Source organism: Nannospalax galili, unplaced genomic scaffold (genome assembly GCF_000622305.1).
Source record: "Nannospalax galili isolate Female #2095 unplaced genomic scaffold, S.galili_v1.0 scaffold75, whole genome shotgun sequence".
Lineage (NCBI taxonomy): Eukaryota > Metazoa > Chordata > Mammalia > Rodentia > Spalacidae > Nannospalax > Nannospalax galili.
The window spans coordinates 5131364-5157348 of NW_008339433.1; the positions used below are offsets into that span (position 1 = coordinate 5131364).

Genomic DNA, 25985 nt, shown 5'->3' on the forward strand with positions numbered 1-25985 from the left:
GAATAATGAAAAGGGGAAAAGATGATGGGGGGAAACAGCCCAAAAGTATATGATACACTTGTAAGAAAATTATTTTTATAAAACACATCAGTATGCACAATGAATATAAACCAATTAGTTTTTTTTTTTTTAAGTAAATTAGACAACCCAAGTCTCCCTTTGGATAGAAAGACAAATAGTTAGGAAAATGAAATACACTTTTAGAGCTTATATAATAATGATGTTGAACAGCATTTCAACTAACTCTAGATTGTAGACCATGAGACACAAGTAATCAGTTCAAAACACTAAGATGCTACCCATAATTAGAAAAAGAGAAATAAAACATTTTTGAAAACCAGAAATATGGGCTAGGGGTACAGCTCTGTATGGAGCACTTGCCTACCATGCACAGTGCCCTGGGTTCAATCCATGGCACTGCAAAAAGATGATTAAATAGTTCAAAAATGAATAACAAAAACAGAAATAGAAGAAAATATATAGAACACATCATACACTGGTTTAACATTATTTTACGAAGTTTTATTATATACAAATACACATCTGTATGTACGACGTCAATATAAAAACGCATTTTGGTAGTTCACAATCAAACATTTGAAAATCTGTAAAATACTTGTGAACTTCTGAGTAAAAGTAATAAAATTTGATCCTTGGAAATAGGAATTACTCCATTATCGTGAATAATTATCTCCATTTTGCCAGGCATGGTGGCACATGCCTGCAGTCCCAGCCTGTGAGTTTAAGGCCAGCCTGGTCTACATAATGAGTTCCAGGCCACCTGGGGCTACAGGGAGACGCTGTCTCAAAACAAAAGACCAAAAAAATTATCTCCATTTTATTTCCAATTTTATATTATAATAAAAAGAAAATAAATCTATAAGTAAACCAAAAAATATAAACACAACACTCTATAACACACTAGAGTTGGTCTTGAAGACAGTGTCAGTCACTATCACCTCAAGTAGTAGCAAAGGAAATTAGGGAAAATTCCATTTCTTAAACTGGTACTGCTTAAATATTTTATTTCTAACATATATGTATGCATGTGTATGCAAAATGTATCAAAAAATAAAAATATCAAACATTTGTTTCCTAGTTAACATAGGATTAAAACATCCTGAAATCAGAAAAACACAATTCAGAGTAATAAAAACACATTGACATACCCTTTTTCCTGTCCCTCTTCCCACAGGAGGGTGACATTCAGCTGCTTGTCTAATAGTACAAAGCATTATTTCAATCAAAGCACTCTCTTGTCTGTCTGTTAGTGCTAAAAAAGAAAAATCAGAGTTAACCTATTTTTTCCAGTATAAACCACTTCTAACTATTATATAATTTCATCTGCCTAGGACCAGAAGCTGACCTAATGTACCAAAGAAAATCCCATTGTTATCACAGAAAAAAATCAGAAGATAAACCTTCCTCAACTCTTCAGTATTCTACATATGTTCACTGTTTATCCAGACACATGAGTGAAGAAACTATGTACCAAGCCAGAAAGACACACACCCTCTCAAAAATCATATTGAGGCAGTTTCAATATTATAGCCCAGGCAAGCCTAGGACTCTTTATGTAGTTCAGGCTGGCACAGAATTCACAATCCTCCTGCCTCAGCCTCCCCAGTCCTTGGATTACAGGCAAGTGTCACCAAACCCAGCTAAAAATATTAACTGTTGATAAGCATCTTTCTAGACATCACACAATATGAATTTAGGACTGGTGATGTGTCTTAAGAGTTACTATGCTTGCAAACCATGTATAAGGCCTTGAGTTTAATTCCCAGCACTGAAAAAAAATCATGCACAAAGCAGAATTTTTCTATCAATTATTGTAAAACTCATAAATACTAATAGAATTAGCAAAATCTATTACCAAAAGTGTGTTGACAACAGAAACACTATAATTAGACGTCCTTACCTTCCTCTCCACTAAGTGGCTCTTCTAGCAACAAGCTATTCATACATTCCCAGTCTTTCAACAGCTCAGTAGCACAGTCCCACATGCTATCCACCAGGTATGCTGCATGCTCATGTAACTAAAATGAAAAAACAGCTCTTAGACAAACAGCATATAAGCCTTCGGACGAAAGAACAGATGCTTTGTCAGCACCATTTCAAAAACTCTCAAACAGCAGCCTGGCTTTGGAGATCAAATGAAAGAAAGGACAGAGAAGAAGCTACTTTAGTTCGCTGTGTAAACGTCAACCTTGTTAGGCACTACTGTCTCTTAAAATAGTATCATGAAAGTTGTTTTACAAAAAGATTATAGTCATGCTTAATGCTTACTTGGAACTAATATTACATCAGTTAACTTTTTCTAATTCTTAGACATACAATGATTTTATTCTGATTAGGAGTGATAAAATTTAATTAAATCCTAAAATCCACTTTGTCAATTCAATTTATAAGCATATTATTCTCTTAAATCTGAAACTAAAAGACAACAATTTTCCAACCTGCATAAGGGGTTCAGCACAACCATGGAACCAAAGGTTTTGGAGAACATTATAATTTTTCAAGATTCATAGACCAGTATTTTTCATGAATATACAGAAAATGTCCTCAAAAAATTATCAAGCTAAATTCAACAATATAAAAAGGGTCATAACAAAGTGAGGCTTACCATGAAATTACAAGGTTCACCTATATCAAACTTCTGCTTCCCAAGGCTCAGGGAACATTGTAGAAAAGGGGGCAGAAAGATTTTAAGGGCCAGAGGAGGTGGATGACGACAAGTAAACAGTTTTCCAGACTGCTGGTCAGTTACTCATATGAATTCACAGAAATAGTGACAGCCTGCACAAGTCCCATGTAAGCTCAAGTTAGATAAAACCTCAACACAGACATGGGGAAGTGGGTAAGAAATCCTAACCCTACCTGAGGAAGAACTGGTCAGCGATAACTGCTAGGAAGGTGAGATTCAGTCATGTTTAAGAGTGAGACTCCTGAGTAGGTTGACCAGGCACCAGGGGATGAACTCACACCAAAGGGAATTTGGGGATACAAACCTAATACTACTAGTCTGTCTGTCTGTCTGTCTGTCTGTGCGTGTGTGTGTGTGTGTGTGTGTGTGTGTGTGTGTGTGTGTGCATGCGCTAAGAGTACAGAAATTTGGTGGGCAGTTAGAAGAGGGTTACAGATATGAGAGGGGAATCTAAATATGATCAAAATACATTGTATGAAATTCACAAAACTTTAAAATTTTTAAATCATTCAAAATAAATCACTAACATAATGAAAGATAAAAACCAGAATAATACATAATATGAACACTGTATGAAAACAAATTTTTAGTCGTCTCACAACATTTAACATGCAGAATTCCACGATAAGGGATACTGGTATAAACCTGTATCTACAATACCAGACATGAAGTTGGGTGCTATGGTTCATGTCTGTGATCCCAACACTTGAAAGGCTAAGGGACATGGATTTGCACATGATCAAAACCTGTCTGGGCTAAATAGTGAATTCCATACCAACCTGGGCTACAATGTGAGATCTGGTCTCAAACAACAAAATACATGAACATTCGATAACTTACAATGAACTCAATTTTTGTTTTACAGGAAATGTTTCAGCATTACGTGAGAAATTCTTAACCTACTTTTTAAAATTAGGAATGTGAGGTTTAGAAAAATTATATAACATAACCAAGGTTAAACAAACAGTAATGAGAGGATCCTAACTGGTAATAAGGGTTTTCTGAATCTAAAATTCTTATTTTCAGAAATACACATAAATCATAATGTTTGTTAAAAAATTAGACTGGATCTCTGAAGCATTCAGTATTTAACTACTTGCAAGATTTAAGATACGCATCATTTTAATGACTTTTCAAAGCTTTGACAGCAAGTATAAAATAAACAGTATGAGCTAACCTCACTTTCCAGGAAGAAAAAAACCAAAGTCTTAACAAGGTTGGCATTTGGACCTTGTCTTCCCCTTCTTTTCATTATTCCATCTTCTTCCGGATCTCTACGACTGAAGAGCCTGAGCAAAGAGAAATACGATGAAACAATGTGTCTGCTAAACAAACAAAAAAAAAATAACTGTGTATTTTCCATACTTAGGCATCTAAGGAAGGAATGCAAAACTGGATAGGTACAGCATTAAAACATCGAGACAATAAGTGCTACTAAATTTTTATATTCCAGTTTTGATAGTTCTCCTAAATCTCTTAACTTTTCAATTTAATTGTAATGAGTTATAATTCTTTTTAGAACACTTACGGTATTTTATATAATTGCTTCCTTTCATGGAAGTAATAAAATGACTAACCTAAAATATTTATGCACAAGTATGATACATATTTTCTCTAAAATGGAACTATAATTTTCTTTTCTTCCTGGAACATTGTCTTAACACAATGGCCCTTTTCTAATAGATACTACTGTGGCTGTTTTTCTTAAGAAACATCAAAGGAGAATTAATGCTGGTTAGCACTAACAATTAATTAGGAAACTACAGCATGAGTCTTAAGAGGTACTATACAACAAATGGGTATGTTAATAATATTTTCTGAATGGTTTCTGTGATGGTATATTCACACTAGTATCCTAAACAGCCTCATCTGAAATGTTAAATAGCATCATAAAAGAAAATAGTAACAGAGATATATTTACTTTTTGTAGAGAAATTCTCCAGCTGCTACTGCTACTGGCCGGTGAGCTGAATAGACCAGATGATAAACATTTTCACAATCTTCTGCAGTAAGAACTTCTTCACTACTCCTAATAAAAAATAAGCAGTAACAGAGCTTTTAGCAAAATCGTAACTCTAACATAAATTTATGCACTTAATTCTACAAATTTATGTTAAAAGATAAATGAAATTTGATTATCATCTTTTAGTAAAATCTTACTCTGACAAAAAAAGCTGACTATTTTATACTGAGCAAATATAATTGTGACGTACAATTAAGAATGTACAGGCTACTTGTTCGCTTTCTGTTGCTGTGATGAACACTATGACCAAAAGCAACTTGGGGGAGGAAAGGGTTTATTTAAGCTACACTTCCAAGTTACAGGCCAACACTGAGGGCAGGTTATAGGCCAATACTGAGGGCAAAAAGAGCAGAGAACACCAGAGGAAAGCTGTTTACTGGCTTCCTTGCCCTGGCTTTCTCTGTACCTTTCCCCTATAGCCCAGGTCCACCTGCCCAGAGATGGCACAGTGGGCTGGGTTCCTCCACATTAATTAACAATCAAGAAAATGCCTTACAAACATGCCCAAAGGCCAGTTGGATGGAGGAAATTCCTCAGCTGAGGTTCCCTCTTTCCAGGTGATTCTAGTATGTGTCAAGTTGACAAAAACTAATCAGTAAACTGGGTGTGTTGGCCCATATATATAACCCCAGAAGGGAGTTGAAAGACAACCTCTGCGATAGATAGATAGATAGATAGATAGATAGATAGATAGATAGATAGATAGATAGATAGATAGATAGATAGATAGATAGATAGATAGATAGATAGATAGATAGATAGATAGATAGATAGATAGATAGATAGATAGATAGATAGATAGATAGATAGATAGATAGATAGATAGATAGATAGATAGATAGATAGATAGATAGATAGATAGATAGATAGATAGATAGATAGATAGATAGATAGATAGATAGATAGATAGATAGATAGATAGATAGATAGATAGATAGATAGATAGATAGATAGATAGATAGATAGATAGATAGAAAATAGTTAAGAGAATAATGCATCATGTCTGTTAAAAAGAGGATCAAAAACACAGTAACAAAAACTAATATAGAATGTAAAGTGGCAATATGCAAAGAGCTTAGAGTCCTAGAAACTGAACTGAGTATACTGCATACACTAGGCAAGCAGTCTACCACAGAGCTACACCCCAGGCCTCTTTCTACTTAATTAAGAGTTGGGGTCTAAGCCGGGCATGGTGACACAGGCCTTTAGTCCTAGCACTTGGGAGGCAGAGGCAGGCAGATCTCTGTGAGTTCAAGGCCAGCCTGGTCTACATAGTGAATTTTAGGCCAGGTGGGGCCACAGTAAGGCCCTGTCTCAAAAAGACCAAAAAAAAGGGGGGGGGGGGTCCTCTCAAAGTTGCTCCACTTTTCCTCAAACCTAAACTCTGTCTGCCTCAACCTCTAAAGTGATAGGATTATAGGAGTATACCACCATGCCCAGCTTATTAGGTCACCCCATCCCTTATTACAGACTAGCTGTAACAAAAATTTTATTGGCTGTATTTCTTACGAAGGAAAAGCCACCCTCCTCCTATACTAGAATCCAGATGCATTTGTCTTTTTATTCAGTTTATTCAAGCAACAGCACCAGCACTCTTAAATGACTACTGGTATTACAGGACTTAAAGTTGTATTAGACTACCCCTCATTTATTTTTCATTAGAATTCTGCTGGCTACTTTTGGAGCCCAAAGCCTTGCATAAAGTAGGTAAGTGCTCTAGCTCTTGCACTGTGCTACATCCCAAGCTCCCATGGCTACTTTTAAACAATAAATTTTCCAAATGAATGTCAATTAGAATATAGTGATTTTTTTGAAGATCCCCTTTGCCATTATTATTTAGATAATCTTAAATATAAAGATTTAACTGGGTGTGGTGGCAAGTGCCTTCAATATCAGCAGTTGGGAGACAGAGGCAGGTGGCTCTCTGTCAGCCTGGTCTACAAAGCAAGTTCCAGGCCAGCTGGAGACCCTGTCCCAAAAAGACAAAATAGGGACTGAAAAGATGGCTCAGAGGTTAAGAGCACTGGCTGTTCTTGCAGAAGACCTAGATTCAAATCCAAACACCCACATGATGGCTAATAACCATTTATAACTCCAGTTCCAGGGAATCTGACACCCTCTTCTGTCCTCCTCAGGCACTGCACAATACAGGTGCACTTACACACATGCAAGCATAACACTCATATACATAAAAAATAAAAATAATAAAAATAATTTTTAAAGACCACACACACACACAATTTAAGGAGATTACAGATCTATAAGTATTAAGTTTTCTCAAATAAGCTTTCCAAAGGCAAATCTTCTTTCAGTGTATTCTTCCTTAGTATATTCAATTAGCATTTTTTTCTGAGACAAGTCTATGCTGCCAGAGGTGGCTCAAGCAATTTCTCCTGCCTCAGCCTAAGGAACAACTGGAACTATAGATGCATGTAACATTTTTTTCCTATTTTACATATACTATATGTATACTATGGTGAGTTTCTTATTAATCCCCAGGTATTTCAATAAAACATCCGAATTACTTTAAAGTGAACAGACTGATTCTAAGAGTCTCAACCTAACATCCAAGTGCTTGGTAAGAGACAGGACCTGATAAATATTTTAGAAAGCAAAAGACAATTACTGGTAAAGATGTGGAGAAATTGGAGCTCTTTATATATTGATGGTGGGACTACAGAACAGCAAATCACTGTAGAAATAGTATGGTGGGTTCCCAAAAAATTAAACACTGGGTTGAACTGATAATATAGCTCAGTGGTACAGTGCATGCTTTAGCAACTCAAAGGCCACAGGGTTTAATTCAAAGCACCCCTTAAAAATCCCAAAGAATTACTCCATTATCTAGTAATTTCATTTCTGGGTATATACAAAAGAGCAGAAATAAAGGAATCAGACATTTTAACGACAATTTTCATAGGTACATTATTCATAACAGCCAAAAGTTATGTTATATACATACAATGAAACATTATCCAGCCAAAAAAGGAGAAAAATTCTGGATACATGCTTATGTGCACAATAAGTCAAGCATGAAAGGACGCATACTGTAACTGAACTTCTATGAATGTCTAGAATCGGCAAATTCATTTTAGTGGAAAGGAGAAGAGCTGTTATCACAATCTGGCAGAAGGAGAGGAGTGAGGAATTATGTGTTTAATGGGTTCAGTTTCAATATAGAATAATAAAAATGTTCTGGGAATAGATAGGTATGACAGTTGCCCAACAATATAAAAATATCTAATACCACTGATCCTTATGCTTAAAATGGTAAAAGGGCAAGTTTTATGTTCTATATATTTTACTACCATTGTTTTTTGAAAGTAGAAAAAATAACACCACTATCATATATTAATAGAATATGTATTACATTCAGATTTGTTTACCAGCAGTATACAAGAATAAGAGATTTCAATAAATGTTATTACTCTGAAAATGTAATAAAACATAATACGTGCTTTTTCAATACACTGAAATGTTTAGCTTTATTTCAACAGCACTGAATAGTTAAATAAGGGAAAACTCTCAAGAGAATGGGAACATATGAATTACAATGCAGTTATGACTTCACAGACTCAACGATTCTTTCTTCCTGTTTTCTGAACTTAAATTTCTAGCCAAGGGAGGTGATGCATACATGTAGTCTCAGCTACCTGAAAGCCTAAAGCAGAAGACTCATTTGAACCCAAGAGTCTGAGACCAGCTTGGGCAACATAGTAAGACATCTACCTTAAAATAAGTATTTCTAGCCATAAAATGATATGATTAAAGCTATTAAAATTTAGGCCTAAATGAATGTGAACCAAGTACTATAATGCATTACCTAAATATCTGCATATTAGTAATATATGGCAAATATATACTTACTGTAAAACAAGAGTGAGTAATTTTATTGCTTGTACTGCAACATCATATTCTTTGTCAAGGGTCATAGACACAATTCTATCCTAAGAACAAAAAGATTAAAATATTTTAAAAGGAACACCAGAAAAATCTTTGAAAAATTTTGAAAAATCTTTTCAAATTACAAATAACTTGTAATTATTTAAATGAATACTAACCTTGAATCGACTGGTAAATAGCTCCAGTTTGGAATTAAGTTCTTTGTTATAATAAAGCCCTTGTAGAGCAGTAAGACATTTGAGTCTTACCTCACCTTGCTAAAAGAAACAGAAGGAGAAAACACATTCAAATCATGTATTTCCTTGCTCAATATTCATGAAGTATAAATTTTCTACTTTAAATTTAAATCAGTAAATAGCATTTGTTCAGAAACTGTCATATATGATAATGGAAAACAGAAATTAGACCACAAGTTTAAGACTAAATACAGGGTTAATATTTCTGTAGGTCAATGGATAGTATTCCTCAAAAATCTGTTCAGAGCAAAACTACTGTGAAAAGTAAATAGTCGTATATTTCAGAATAAGCAATGTTCAGAGGAAATACATTCAAGGCAATCATCAAGGCAAGTAAGAAGAGCTTAAAAATACTAGTTTAAGGAAGGAAATATATTAAAGGTCAGAGGCCAAGATGTAAGGTATCATCTGAGTAAGATACATGTTTATCAAAAGAGGATAAAAATTAAAGGAGAACTGAAATATAGCTTCATGGGAGAACATGTGCTTAGCATATGCAAGGCCCCGGGTTCAAACTAAGCACTGCAAAACAAAACTAAGGAAACATGTTAAATGTATAAGACTCACATAACAGAGCAAGAGCTCCTCTTAGTATTCTAAAAATGTCTCGTCCTCACCACCTACACAATGCTAGTACTTCAGCACAGAAGGAAAGTCACTATTGAAGATTAAAACACTGACCAAGATTAGAAAATATAGTGGACTTTTTGTGATGGAGACCCCAAGGTTTGACAGAGAAGACAGAAAATAAAGAAGAGGTTTAAAGGGATGTGATCTAGAATATGCAGACATATAGATAATTTATAAAATGAGGTCTGCATACAATCATGTCTATGTGTAGTATGGAGGAGATATAGGGCACATCTTACCTTATCATGCATAGTCCAACCAACATATTTTAAATAACTGTCATTAAGAAAGGCATCACTATACATCTTCATCCAAATGCCAATCTCTTCAATGCATATAGCTCTGATTTCAGCTATTGCATCCCTAAATGGAGAAAGGGCAGGTTATATATAATCAGTGCCATGGTACCATAGGGCATATGGGTTATTCAAGAGATGTCAAGTATTTCTGATCTACTATTAATATACCATCATCCTAACTATTGTTGAGGAAATATTTAAAAGTAGAACTGAAATGAAGCATTTTAACAAGTTTAGTCTAGTTGGCAAAAGTCAACCAATATATAAATATTCAAAATTAAACAAAATTTTATAAGCAAAATACTACCCTTACCTTTTATACTAGACTATAATCCAGTCTTTTATTACATCTGCTAGGCTTGTGTTCAGAAGTTAACAGGTACACTAATCTAGCAAAACCATAATTATCTGGATGAGAATTACTTATACATAAAACTTAAGACAAGCTCAACTGGGATTTGAATAACAGATTAAATGATTTTAGCCTGTGGTTGACTCTTCTTTCCTGAGACTATGTTGCCTAGGCTGGTCTCAAGCACTTGGGCTCAAGTGATCCTGCTGCCTCAGACTCTAAGAACTCCAAGTATGTGTCACCGTACTTGGCTTAGACTAAATTATTTTCAATTCTTTCTTGCATACTAGTGAGTCATTGAAAACAGAATAACACAATAGGAAAATGTTTTAGGAAAATTGCAATAATGAAAAAATGTGAATATAATGAAGGGATAAATTAAGAGACTAGTAAAAACAGAAACAAAAAAAATCATGTGTTAACATGAGGGTATTACAAGGCTTATTATATGGAGTCAATAAGTACCACATTGAGGAAATAAAGGGAAACTTGAATAAAAATGGCACCAATGTTTAAGAATAGGTTATAACAGAAACCGTGCTAAGATTACCTATTTCATCTGCTCATTCAAAATAGCAAAAGAAAGCATCTCATTTTAATCTATCCAGACTTTAACAGTAGTATTAAAATGGAAGTGAGTCAGTAATTATTAGCATGTGCAGTCTACCAACCAATATATCCAAAAGCAATTATGTACTTTGTACCCTGACTGAATAATGTAAGTATCTTCCATTGGCTGGACAGTGACAAGTCAGGCACAGCATTACCCCTTTATTCAGCTAGGAAGCCTCAAGGTCAGAGCAGTTAAATAATTTGCTCAAACTTAGTCAGTGGCAGCTTCAGTCTCTAACATTTATCTTACTGTAACACTCTTTCCACTAATTAACACTGGCAAAACTACTAAAAAAATGTTGACTTACCGGTATCTATGTACAAACACTCCTTTAAATATTGCATTCATCATATTTTCTATTTCATCTTGATTTTCCTGAAGCTATAAAGAAAGAATACACCATATCTTTTGAATTCCAAAGGAAAACAACATCTGTTACAAGAAGAAATACAGGTTTTACCAGTATTTGGTTAATTACATCTTTTTATTCTACTGGACAAGGGTAACAACAGAGGGGAAAAATATTGGCTATCAGGTGGCTAAAGTCCCTGATTCCTGAAATATCTGACCCAGCATCTAATATTAGCATCTAATATTTGGCTGGTTCATTTTTTTCCTAATGTTTATAAATTTCCATTGTATAAAGGTAGAGAAATCTCCTGTCATTTTTTGTTACATAGCATTCATTATACAGTATCTATTATGTCCATATCAAAAATAAAGAAATTTTCATTGTCTGTATCTTTATAGTCTAAAAAGGAAGAGTGGTATGAACTAGAGTCTTCTCAAAAACAGGGAGTCTGGGGGTGGACATGGGGGAAAGATAGCTCAGTCATTAGGATCACTGGCTGCTCTTGTAGAGATGGTTCAGTTCCCAGCACCCACAGTGCAGCTAACAGCCGTCCATAACTCTAGTTCCAGAGGATCTGATGCCCTCTTCTGACCTCCATAGGCATTCTACAACATGGGTGCACTTACATACATGCAAGCAATACACACGTACACATAAAATAAATATTTTCTAAAAATGAAGAATTAGAGTAAAATAAGTACAAGATTTGTATTACTACTAGATTATTTTCCAGAAAGACAGACTGACCAGGAATCATGAAGTAAACATTTCAAATTTTGGTTATCATGTTAGTTATATATGTATCTACTCATATACACTTTAAATTTGTAGTTTAAGAATTAAGAATGATATTGTTTCTTTTATAATCTAAGGATAAATTGGTTTTGTAATTGTTACATGTTTTAGTATAATGTATTCCCTCTCTGTATAAATAATATTTTGTATTTCTCAATGGTTATAACATTATATTTACATTTATTAACACAGGCTAGGCATAAGGCATTCCATTTGTTTAAAATCTTAGCCATAGCTAATATGTAGTCCAACAGTCAACTACTTCCCCAGCACACCAAGAGCCATGGCTCTAGATCTAGCATGAAACAAAAGGAAAGAAGTGAGGGTCAGGGGAGAACAAAGCAAAGAGACAAGCACATATACATACATAATCCTAATATAGAAAGAAAAGGTAGTAATTTGCAATGTGATTGAATCCAAGGCTTCACACATGCTAGAAAAGAGCTCTACCACTTAGCTGTATCTGTCTCCTCAGAAGCAATAATATCTTGCATTTGTACAGAAATTTTCATTTCAAAGCCCTGACAAATTTCTCCACTCATTCCATGTTAACAATCTAACCAAGAAAAGAGGTTTCGAGGAATAAAATACACTTTGTAGTCAATGGATGAACCATCAATTAAATGTGTTAAGTAAATAAGGGATATGTATATCAATTCTTCACTTCAATTTGCATTAAAAAATAAGGGTTCTCACTTTAGCAGCACATATACTAAAATGGGGATGATACAGAGAAGATTAGCATGGCCCCTGCACAAGGATGACATGCAAATTCGAGACATGGTCCATATTTTTTTAAAAAAACAAAAATATGAGGAACTGGGGCTAGAGAAATGGCTCAGCAATTAAGAGCATTGGCTTCTCTTGCAGAGGACCTAGGTTCACTTCCCAGCAACCACATGGCAGCTAACAACCATCCACAACTCCAGTTCCAGGGGATCAGATGCCCTCTTCTGGCCTCTGCATGCATTATATAACATACGTGCACTTACATACATGCAGGCAAAACAGTTACACAAATTTTTTAGATGAGGAACTTAGACATGGGAAAATAGAAGGACTTATCTCCCCCCATAAACTTCTTTAAATTTGTTTTTAATTATCAAAGTAACAGGTTTCATTGAGGCATCCACATACATGCACGCACGCGCACGCACGCACGCGCACACACGCACACACACACACACACACACACACAATTTCTTTTTGTTGCTCCTCCTCCTGACTCTTACTCTGTACTCTGCCCACCTACATCCAGCCTTCCCTCCTCAGTAGTTCTCCTTTCAGCTAAGTACTCATATGTATTCAGTTAATCCCTCTGTTCATTTTCCCCTCTTGTGGATGCCTTTCTACACTCACAACTACATATCTGCACAGATATAAAGTTAAAAATAGTATGCATATTCACTTTTCTTAATTTTTTGAATCAAGTTATGACTAATTCAGAAATAAAAAATCCAAAAATCAAGTAAAGTATGGATTGCCATGACAACTATCTGAACCCTACTGCATTAACTATTATTTTTTGAATTGTCAGGTTTTGGCCTATAAAATTTTTAAAAAATGACATTATGAGATAGCAAAATATTTTATCAGAAATGAAACAGTTTAAGTTACAAATGCGGCATCAAAAAATTTTATTCATTATTACTTAGGATGATAAAAAAAATTTCCTTGTTTGAAGAAGAAATTGGTAGGCAGAAAACCAAGTGCCTCCTACTATACAGAAACTAATGATTTAAAATTCCAATATATAAGTGATTTTTTCAAAGTGAATTCACATTAACTGAAATGTCATTTTATCTTGTCAGTAAGCTGAGGGAGAGAGTAAGGACAGAGACTGTGTCAGTAACATGAACAATACTAAGGCTTGGATAACTTTCCAGAGTGATCCAAGTCATCTCACTCAAAGCATAATACTCAATATTATTCGCCACAGAAAATATACAGTAAGGTATTGTCATGGTTACTCAACAAAACTTTAAGTCAGTTGTATAAGCAATATTTAAATCTTTCTTGGAGCTGGGGTAGTTTTACTCAATGGTAAAGGACATACTTGGCACATATGATGTCCTGGGTTCAAGCCTTCCCACCAATAAAGCAATCAAACAGTAAATCTCTAAATACTTACCTGAGCCAAGCAAATTATAATTAATGGTGACCAAGCTGGTTAAACACCAAGTCTAAATATTTAATGTAAACATTTACCTCTTTCCGCTTTTGTAGCAGGAGTTCTAGCCTTTCGTTGGCTCTTTTTCCAATCATTTTATTCCGCTCTGCCTCATACTGTCTTTGTGTGTTATCCATATTAATGCTAAGATTTAGTGCCACATTCACCAAAGCTGTCATCAACTTCATAGCTAGGTTTTAAAGAATAAAATGTTGAAATTAGTGTAACAGATGCAAAATTTTATAACAATCAAATTAAGAGAAATTAAACAAAGAAGGTCTGTTGTGCTTCTGACAGAAATAAAGCATACAAGTGATAACAGCCAAAGCTGCAGAGAGTACTATGTATCAATACACTGGCGATACTAAATACTCTGTGTATTATCCTAATCCTTTGATTCATAGCACCCACATGGCAGCTAACAACCATCCATATCTCCAGATCCATGGAAAACCAATGACCCCTTCTGATCTAAACGGGCATTGCAAGACATGAGTGATTTACATACATGCAGGCATTATGCTCATACACATAAAAATAAAATATTAAAAAAAGAATTATAAATTTTAATCATAGCTGTAGTTTTTCGAGAAAATATTCTAAAGAAAAACTTTAACAGTTAAGGTTTTCACAGAAATCAAAATTATCATAAAAGCCTAGAATTAGAATATTACAAAACTTAAAGTCTATTTGATTTATTCAAACTCAAATCAGAAAGCACATATTCGGTAACAGTGTACTGGCAAATTTACCTTTCGAACAATCATAAACTAGAAGATTTTGTCCTCATGAAACCAAGGTGTATTGTTTTATAATGAACCAGGTAAGGTAAAAAAATGTCAATCATTTAAACTTAAAGATCAAAGTATATGATCTGACCTAAATCTATCTAAGAAGAGTAGAAAACTTAGCAATTTGCAATTTAATTAAGAAAACAAGTATTGTCAAATAGCTGAAGGGGCTACTCATATCAGAGACAAGTATCAGGGTCACCAATTCTAAATACCTAAAATGACTATGTCTCTCCAAGTTTGTTGTCAGTATCCTCCCTTACATCACATCTTAATAAAAAAAAAAAAAACTCATGCCTAAGTATCAACTTTCCCCTTGCTGTGACATGGTAATCAAGTAGGTTTGCCACAATAAAGCCACCATTTTCTACATAGATCTTCAAAGAATCAAAAATGCATATACCAATTCTTAGTTTACAGGGCATAAAGGAAAAGGAATGTTCTCTTAGTGGGCATTGTATTTAAAAAAAAAAAACACAACAAACTAACTTCATCACTTATTTCCTTTCCGCTTTCATAGGAATCTTTCTCATTTCTAACCTAAAGCAATATCCAGAAAACATTTCAATATACCAACCTGCCAACGTGCTTGTATGTCGAAAAGCTCTGACTTGTGAGTCAGACAGACCTGTCAGAAGTGAAATGACTGTATCCATCATGTACTCATCATATATGATACTATATTGACATTGTCGTACTAATACACCAATGAATTCACAGAAACTGGACTTGAACTTCTTCCACTGAGGACCAGCCATGGTTAGTGGATAATCTCCACTATCCTAAAACAAAAATTTTCAACAGCAATGTCACTTCAAATTCATGACTTAAGGTTTCATTTATTTTTAAAACACCCTAGGCAAAAGCATGAAAATACTGCTTTATCTTTCCTTCAATAAATTCTCAAAGAAAGCAAAAAAAATATGCAAAGATAAATGTCCCTTTGAACACTGCCCTTTTATTAAAGATCAAAATAGACATTCTGAATTAACTTTGCTCAATGAAATTATATACCTATTACTGGAGTTAAATTTTTTAAGTCTTCTCATCGAAGTACAATATTCTGCAGAAAATCACAATAAACCTATTAAATTTTATAAGAACAAAAGCAATCCAAAACAAAAATCATGTTTTCAAATGGATTCAAAATTATGAAATCATACTCTTAGTCCAAGAGAATGATACATAATTGAAATCTAGTGGTTTAAAATTTGTTTTGATTACTTCCAAGACACCAAACAGTCAATCGGCATAAACAACCACATAATTTATTAACATACACAAAGCTGTGGCTATAGCTCAGTGGTAGAGCACTTGTGAGCATGAGTGAGGCCTTAGGTTTGATCCTAAGCACCACCAATTTTAAAAAGAAAAGAAAATGTAGGTACTAGAGCCTTCAAAGACCAACACATAAGTTTTCCTTTGAATAAAAATGTGGCATTCAGCATTCTCAAGTTAAAACATTCTCCACAAATCATTAAAATAAGTTTCAGGCTGAGGGTATATGGAGCTCAGTAGTAGAGCACATGCTAAGCACAAGGCCCTGAGTCCCAGCCACAGCACTCACATATATATATATATATGCACACAAAGACATATTTAAAATAAAGCAGAGACCAATATTAACAGAATTTTCAATAGTAAGGGTCTCTGACAAGAGAAACAAAAATACTTATCATTTGTTTTATCAGTTCAATTCATAAGTATTTAACAATTCACTTCACAATTTTGTATTTTAATCCATGCTATATACTAGTCGAACTTTGAGAATAAAACCTTAGTATATACTCCATACAGATGTCCTTCCATTTATTTATTTATTTTTTTTTTTGGAGTGAGGTAGATTAAACCAAGGTCTAGACCAGGTTAAACACACACTCTACCACTGACCTACTGATGAGTTGACTATAATGAAATATAGTTTGTTTGACTATAATGGAAACAAGTCTGTTTGATGAGATGTTCATATCACATTTCAGGATGATTAACTCAAACTCTTGTTTCCTTTTAGTAAAAAGATTCTCACTAAAACATTTAATATTAAAAGGTTTAAAATACCATTACTCATAATTACCTCTCCACTACCCAGGGATTTATTAATAGCACTAAGTGAGCATCAAACCCATTTTAGCACTCTTGTATCTCTTAGCATGATAGCTGAAAGCTTTTTCATTAAACAGAGCAAGACGAAAATGACCAAATAAACCTGAGTAAGAGTCCACTTGAAAATTCACATTGTTTAGAAGCATGAAACTCCTGGTGCTGGAATAGAGCTATGACTAAAACAAGCACAAATTCCTGTCCTGAAGAAGCTTTCACTCTAGTAAATCTACAAATATGTTTACTGATAACAATACTTCAATGATATGACTGTGATAAACAACTCCAGTGCAGATACTTTTGATTGTTCTTACAGGTGAAACATAAAGAAGCTTTGAATGTAATGCTCTATATATTTCTTTCAGCTACCTAGTTCCTCAAATACGGGTCAAATAATTAATATTTATTAAATTACTGGTATGTGACTAGAATTATAAAATGCTAAGCAATTTTCAAACACTGATGCTAATTTCAGAGGGTCCTTCTAAGAAATTATTGGCCCCATTTTACCGGACTGATGCTAATACAACTTATCTGTGGTTATATATCATCTGATTAGTATTATAAGTCACATAGGTACATAGTATCACATTAGTACTTAAAATACTTAAGAGCTAAGATCCACAGGAATAAAATTATTAAAACATTTTGGTTGTTACCTCATCAAATTCTTCAGTCATTTTTCGAATTATCTCAGAGTTCTGCATATGTCTAAACATTTCTGCTGTAACAACTCCTGAAATTTCCAAGTATCAGAAGTTAATACATGATGTAACAAAAAATACAGAGAATGCCTAATAACACTAATAAGTCTATGGTCACAGTAAAAGCATACATCTTCATTCTGTTTTTGCCATGAAAGATACTGACATACCACTACCAGCACACACCAGAAAATACCTCCACACTTCTACACAGCTCTTCCTACCACAATCACCTTTGTCCATCACTATCTGTCCTCCTTTACTCATTCTTATGATATGCATACAACTGTCCCTCTGTATCTACAGGGAAGGGTTTCCAAGACATTACATATGTTATGGTATGATATATGATATACCAAAATCATTTGGTGGTCAAGTTTCTCATGTAAAAATCGTATCTGTGGCTAGGTGCGGTGGCGCATGCCTTTAATCCCAGCACTCAGGAGGCTGAGGCAGGCAGATTTCTGTGAGTTCAACGCAGCCTGGTCTACATAATCCAGGCCAGCTGGGGCTATAGGGAGACCCTGTCTCAAAAAGACAAAAAACAAAAAAACAAAAAATCATATCTGTATATAACCTATTGCACTGCAGTCTACATTACTTATAATACCTACCACAATGTAAAAGCTATACAGTTCTTACACTATATTACTGCTCAGAGACTAATGAAAATTTTTAAAATCTATGCCTACTCGGTACAGGTATATTTTTCATTTCTTTTATATCCAGGCGTGAAATCTGGTAGACATAGAATGATGATGTATTAATTTTGCCTCTTTAACGTAAACTATCCAGGATAACATCTGAAACTTTAAGGATAAATGTAAGTAAGATAGAGAAAAGGTTAACAGATACAGGTCACTTTAACCAGGCGCCTTTATTAACAATACTGTGCACAAAAGAACTGTATACTAACATCCTCTTAAGAGGCTGTAGATGAGTTTAAGTAGTGAATTGTAGGTCTCGGTCACCCAGAAGCCTATCGTCTAATAGGATATTAAAAGATTTTAAAGGAGGGAAAGGGAAGCAGGCACAGTAGTGCAGACTTTAACCCAGCACTTGGGTGGCAGAGGCACGTGAATCTCTGTGAGTTCAAGGCCAGCCTGGTCTACATATCAAGTTCCAAGTCAGCTGGGACTTCAGGGAGACTCTGCCTCAAAAAGACCAAAACAAAAATAAATGAAGGAGAGGAAAGAACAGAAAATAACTTGTCACAAGTAAAACATAATAAATTCCCTGATAAATGGAATGCCAAGAAATAATGAGAGCTCGGGTAAAGGATAGGGTGACACATTAAGTTTGGAAATTGTTTCCAAAAAATATCTTTCAAAGTTTTTTGACAAGGATATTTAGAATTTTAAAGGATGGAAGAGCGAAAAAGAAAGAGTACACATTAATATAAGTAGTAAAAATTAGTCAATCAATGATCACATATCAGCATGTCAGAAAAGGGAGTCCTAGGAAAAAAAGTTGTTAGGAGTTAATATAAGAAGATGTACATGAACCTCCACTGAAGAGACATCACATTCACAAAAGGAGATAGATAAAAGGGAAACAACAGTAGAAGCTAGAGTTTGAGAAATCATGTTTTTATTGTTGCAACATTTACTTGTTTACCAGTCTTATGACTAACAATGCCATAAGCATAATTACAAAGAATACCTTGGAACAAAAGAGTTACCAAAAAAACTAAATATAATATAGGTTTCCAAGTGACTGAAGGTATACTTTTTATACCTATGTATTTATGTTTGTAAATATGACTGTAAAACTAATTCCTGATTCAAAGTCAAGGGCACTAAGGCTAAGAGAAATGACATAATTTGTATTATGTAAGCTGCATCATACTGCCTCCCCAAGGTAAGATTGATTTCTAGGGGTATGCGGCAAAGAGCCCTTACAGGCCGCTTCCTTAAATAATCAAAGAATAACACAGACAAGTAACTGAATTCTAAAGTAGGCATTAGTTTTCAAGCTGAAGAAACACTTCCAAAGCCTTTTTGAAGAATTTTTGTATTCAATCTAGAATCACTTATCTCTCTTCAAACTTTCCCAAGCTCTATACCCAGACTGTCCACCTCACAGTGCTAGAGAATACAGGCCAAACAACCTCTCCAACAGACATTTAAACAGTGATGATCTCAAAGCAAGAATTTTGCATGCATTTTGACAGACGCCTTATTCAAAAGCTCCCTTTCCTCCTCACGAACCACATGACAGCCAGAGACCCAAAAATAAGCAAAGATGCACTAAAGAGCAGGAAACAGAGCTGCTGCAAGCTCCGTACACTGAAACTGTTATGACGCTTCCACTGGGACATTAGGCCAGAGTCCACTGCCTTAAAATATGCAGGGCATGAAATGAGACTGCTAAAAACAAATGAACAAACAAACAAAAAAACCAAACAAAACAAAGAAAAAAATTGATAGGTGACCAGGAATAAAGAGAAAAGAAAGAAAAGAAAAAAACTGGCCATGAAATTTATAACAGCAATCTGGAATCATTCCATGGACAGATAATCATCCCTTCCAGTCCCCACAACTGCTGAAGACATCATATTACAGTAAAATGAAAAACGGCTTACATTCATAACCCTAAATCCACAAAAAAGTTTAAAGTAAATGACTATACTTAGAGAAACTAACTTATTTATAAAAGAATACTACCCAAATAATTTTGTCTATAAAAGAATTTAATGAACTTTATATACAAATTCCAGTTTATGGAGACTGCTATTATGCTAGTGTTCAAATCTACGTGATCATTTAACTTTTCACTTTCAATACCTTAAAGCTTTAGATATCTTAGCAACCTGGATCATCCAAATATTGGGTGAACAGCAAATAAACCAGTAACAGACAAAGGAGGGATGGAGGGATGGATGGATGAATGGATTAATAAAAAAATGGAGAATCCTTTGAATGGGGTCTTGTTTGAAAACTAAAACATAAAAGTCTAGTCAAACACTAATTCTTCAAACTATATTGAAACAGATGTAATACTAAACTGAAGCTATCTAGCTTGTACTTCACCAAAGGAAAGTAAACTAGGCAGTTTTCAGAAATTTAAAAACCTTAAGAGAGTATAGAAAGCTGCCTTTGCCTCCCACGTGCTGGGATTAAAGGCAATATGCTAGCAAGCCCAGCAACATCTTAACTTTCTTCCCCTCCAGATTTCTAATTTCCACACTTTTGATGACATTTTCCTTTAAAAATCCAATCTAAAGTGTCATAAAACATATTTGCTTGGGCATCTGCATCTATTTTAATGGTGAGCCAAGTTCAGGATTCTATTACAAGTTGCCCATGATCTTGATCAACTCATTTACTGATCCAGATGAAGATGTATAACACCTCAACTCACATAATTTTGTTTTATTTCCAAATGTCTGCTCTAAGTATTTTCATTCTTGGGAAGAAATCAGTATTTGTATCCCTAGGTCTCCTGCTTCAAAATCTTTTTACATTAAGTAAAAACATCACAAATTTGTCAGTCTTTGAAACAAAGTGGGAATTTCACCAGTCCCTTACTTACATTATGTACCTATTGATATTTGTGTCACTTTTTAATTCCATATAATTCATAATTCTTTGTCATCTGAACCTATCCATTATTTCCCTTTTCCCTTCTTATTCCATTTCTTTGTTCCTAAAACCAGTTGCCAAAAGGAGGAAATCTAATAAAACAGCTTGGAAGTTACAAATTGCTAAGTCTTTAGAGAAATTTCACACTGAATCTACTTTTGACAACAGACTCTCTTTTACTTTGTTGTTTGCTTTTCTCTTTATACATTTTGCACAGATATAATGCAAATAATTCAGTCCTGTGGCAACATTCTCCATCAGAAGTGATAACATCTTACAGAAGTAGCTATTTGAGAGCTTCTGCTTCCAAAATAAATATATCTTACCTTTACAGCCTGAACACTGAATAAAAAAGTTGATAAGGTCAAGAAGTGCTATATCTCGGTCATGCTTGTATGATTCTATCCAATCATCTACCACCGACTATAGCAAGAGGGAAAAAAAATATAAAATGATTAGCTTTTTCTGATAATCTGACAATCAATTCTAACAAAAGTCACATAATTCAACATTATGTAGAGTCACATTACTTTAATATACATATTTATATTTTGAAATTCAAAATTTGATTTTAAATATTTTATTTATTATTTTTATTTTATGTGTATGCATGTATTGCCTGCATGTAGGTAAGTGCACCTGTGTCACACAATGCCCATGGAGGACAGAAGAGGCTGTCAGATTCCCTGGAACTGGAGTTATGGACAGGTGTTGGCTGCCATGTGTGTGCTGGTATTCAAACCCAGGTCTTCTGCAAGGACAGTCAGTGTTCTTAACCACTGAGCCATCTCTCCAGCCCCTCAAATTTTGATTTTAATACTAACAGAATCAAAGTCAATAAAGAAATTGCCTGAGAGCACAAAATGACAATCTTTATTTTTTTAATCTAATTTTTTTTAGAATTTCATACATGAGTACTGTATTTATATCATTTCTACCCCTCCTAGTTCATTTTTTTAATTGAAAAGAAACCAAAACCTAGGCTGGTGAGATAGCTTAGCAGATAAAATTGTTTGCCACCAAGCCTGAAGATGACCTGGGTTCAATCCCCATGGTGTAAGGAGAGAACCATCTCCCATGAGTAGTCCTAATCCACCAGAGGCAGGATATGGCACACACATAGTCACATACACAATGAAATAAACTCTTTTAAAGTAAGAGCTAAAAACTCAGTTATAGCACTCATTTGTAAAGTATAATTATTTCCTAGTGACAATAATATCCTAGAAAAATGCCATCTTCATTTTTTCTATATAACAAAAGTAAATGCCAATGCATTTTTCTTTTTACTAAGACACTGTAAATAAAATAAATTTTAAAAGTCAACTTACATGTACAAAAGTGATTACTAGAGTTTGAAAAGGATACATGTGAGAAGGGCGAATAAAGAGAAGCTGGATTTGATTAGCACATACCATATAAACATGGAAATAACATGCTAAATCCCAATAACATACACAATTTATGAATGTACTAATCAAAAGTTTAAAATACACTGAAGTAAAATAAAGTTAAATATTAACATTACAATAGAAAGAAAAGTTCAAAGTTTTACAAGAGGTGAAAGCCTGAGTAAGTGAGGAAATAACAAACAAAAGCTTATTCAATAGTGGGCTCTAACAACACCTTGTGGCTAAAAGGGCAAATTAGACACTAAATACAGATCAAAATAAAGATAGTTCACAGATCTGGAAAATTAATATTAGTAGTTGCCTAATACTGCTAAACTGGACTCAATGTAATTCTTATCAAATGTCCAGCTCGTTTGCAAATATTAAAGCTAATCCTGAAATTTATAATTACAAAGGACAATAAATAGCCAATTCAATCTTTAAAAAGGAAAAATGTGGCCTGGGGAGATTGCGCAGTTGATAAGGTGCCTGCCTCACAAGCTTAAGGACCTGACTTCAATCCCCAGAACCCATGTAAAAAAAATGAATGGACTGGTTGCACATGTTTTTACTCTTGAAGGGCAGGCAAACAGACAGAAGGAACTCTGGTGCCTGCTGGCCAGTCAGCAATTGGAGTCAATTGGTGAGCTCCAAGCCAATGAGAGACCCTCTGTCTCAAAGGAGGCAGACATATTCCTAAGGATGACATCTAATGTTACCCTCTGACCTCTCCACATACTTGCACATACGTGCACATGCATGTACACAAAAGCATATACACACGCACAAAAAAGGGAAAATCTGGTAAGCTCATGCATCATGATTTCAAACCTCCTATAAAGCTATAATAATCAAGAAAATGTACTCATGACCAAAGTGGAAAAATATGGATTGATGTAACAAAATTCAGAGCCCAGAAAGAAAACCCTTCACTCATAGTTATAAAATTTTCAACAAGGACACAAAGACAATTAAATTTGGGGTGAAAAAGAAAGATTTCAACAAATGATCCTTCACACTGGATATCCTCATGTAAAAATTTAAAAAAAGTTGGATGCCGCCCTGCCGCATACATGCACTGTTTAGCTCAAATTGATCAGAGACCTAAAATAATAATAATAATAATAATAATAATAGTAATAACAACTTCTTAAAACCACAAAACACTTAGGAGAAAACATGAAGCCGGGTGTGGAGGTGCAAGCCTTTAATCCCAGTACTCAGGAGATAGAGGCAGGGGGAATCTCTATGAAATTGAGGCTAGCCTGGCTTACACAGTGAGGTCCAGGCCAGGTGGGGCCACAGGGAGACCCTATCTCAAAAAAACAAGAAAGAGAAAAACATAAAAATAAAACTTCATAATCATGCATTTTGCTGTCTTCTTAGCTGCTAATCCAAAAATCACAAATAACATAGGAAAACAGAATTCCACTTATTCAAAATGAAAACCTCTTATATTTCAAAGGATGCCATTAAGTAAAACATAATTTACAGAAGGGGAAAAATATCTGTAAGTCACATATATGGCAAGGTATATAAAGAACTCAAAAAGCCAAGCTAAGGATATGCATATGCAGCACATGTTTAACGTTCTTGAGGTCCTGGGTTCCATTCCCCAACACACAAACAGACAAATTCACACAACACACAACATACAACAAATTCACACACAGTTCTTTAAAGGCAACATAGAAATGACCCATAAACACATGAAAAGATGTTTAATATCATTAACCACGAAGGAAATGCAAATAAAAAACAAAGAAATGCCACTTCATACCCAGTTAAGATGGCTATTAACTTAAAAAATACAGCATTGGCAAATCTCTGGAAAGATAGAACACTCAAACATTGCTGGTAGGGATTTTACATGGTACAGTCACTTTACAAAAACATTTTGGCAACTTCTCAGAAAGTTAAATATAGAATTACCATATGACACTGCAATTTGACTACCAGGTATATATTACCCAAGAGAAATGAAAACATATGCTTAACCAAATACTTGGGCAGCACTATTCAAAATCAAAATAACCAGAAAGTAGAAACAAATTAAATGTGTATCAAGGAATGAATAAACTAAATGTTGACTATTCATACAATATATAAGAGACTGACCAAAAGGAACTGTTACTAATACATGCCATAATAGGGATAAACCTTTATGGAATTATGCTGAATCACAGAAAGTACTCAGAACCATAGATTATATGAATCCATTCATCTAAAATGTCCAGAACAAGTAAAGATATAGAAAGTAGATTAGTGGAAGTAGCCCTGGGAAAGGGTACATTATTGCTTGTGGACATAAATAAAATTCACATCCATAATCTATTAAAAGTAGATGGCATATGCATACTTTCTCCTTTTTTAAAATATAAAGGCTAGATGAGCACTGTGAGCCTGGAACAAGGGAACTACCATGAGTTTAAGGCCAAGCCTGGGGTATATATTGAGTTCCAGGACAGCCTGAGCTATAGTGTGAGATCCTGCCTGGATGATGATGATGATGATGATAGTAATGATGTTGTAAGAGCTATATTTAGGCCAATAGCTAGTCTAGTGTTTGGTGACTCAAAATTACTGAGATAAGCATAGATCTAGCGAAACAAATTATAAATAGTATGCAGTTCTCAAGCAAGGAGTTTATCTACAATCAAAGTCAGATACAGGCATAACACTATATATAATAAATAATCATTCTAATGGAAATTTAAGAGGAAGGAAAGAGTAAAAGCTACATTAGGAAGGAGACCGCACGAGAGAATGCTTTTTGAAAGAGTGACATTTGATGCCACTAGCCCTAGCTGATAGTGATGAAAGCAAAGACACTATTCCAAGCACATAGAAAATCACAAAGCTTAAGCACAGTACATGCTGTGGCTGAAAAATAGAAAGTATGCCATAAGGAAATCTAGGCTGGAACTTTTCAGTAAGGAAGAACCCATTTTCTAAAAAGCAGGCTTCCTTGATCAAATTTGGCCCTAGAAAAGTGACCCAAGCAGAAATACACCTAAGAACCCACAGGTAGACAAAAGCCCCCAGGAAATCAATGGAGAGGTACTATAGAAATTACCCTTGTATCAGCTAAAAACAGTTTGTTAAGGTTTTGGGGGGGGGGTTGGTTTTTTGGAGGAAGGGGAGATTGTTTTTGTTTTTAAATGCTGGGCACAAATCTAGTTCTCTATGCAAGCTAGGCAAGTCTGAAAACTTTTGGTAAGCTAAAAAAAAAAAAAAGCCCAATGACTAGATAAAAATAGAAGAGCCTCCTTTAGTTGGGGCTCATCACTGAAATTTGTCATGATTTGTAATCTCCTTCAACCCAACCCTTCATG

The 25985-nt window shown here is 34.6% G+C and overlaps 1 protein-coding gene and 1 non-coding gene across 6 annotated transcripts in view; one reads left to right on the top strand and one right to left on the bottom strand.

The window, feature by feature from the left end:
• The window catches only part of Stag2 (stromal antigen 2), a 141259-nt gene that overhangs the window by 50284 nt on the left and 64990 nt on the right, over window positions 1-25985 (bottom strand). For all 5 annotated transcript variants that reach the window (XM_008833914.3, XM_008833912.3, XM_008833913.3 and 2 more), the window contains exons 5-16: window positions 21586-21682; window positions 17631-17707; window positions 15449-15653; window positions 14119-14270; window positions 11071-11144; window positions 9739-9862; window positions 8792-8890; window positions 8598-8677; window positions 4629-4736; window positions 3885-3996; window positions 1922-2039; window positions 1170-1273 (exon numbers count right to left, since the gene is read on the bottom strand). In XM_008833914.3, coding sequence (XP_008832136.1) covers window positions 1170-1273; window positions 1922-2039; window positions 3885-3996; window positions 4629-4736; window positions 8598-8677; window positions 8792-8890; window positions 9739-9862; window positions 11071-11144; window positions 14119-14270; window positions 15449-15653; window positions 17631-17707; window positions 21586-21682 — 1350 coding nt within the window. The remainder of the gene's footprint in view (window positions 1-1169; window positions 1274-1921; window positions 2040-3884; window positions 3997-4628; window positions 4737-8597; window positions 8678-8791; window positions 8891-9738; window positions 9863-11070; window positions 11145-14118; window positions 14271-15448; window positions 15654-17630; window positions 17708-21585; window positions 21683-25985) is intronic.
• LOC115070536 lies at window positions 12599-12705 on the top strand. Its single transcript, XR_003849690.1, has one exon. It is a non-coding gene; the product is annotated as a U6 spliceosomal RNA (small nuclear RNA).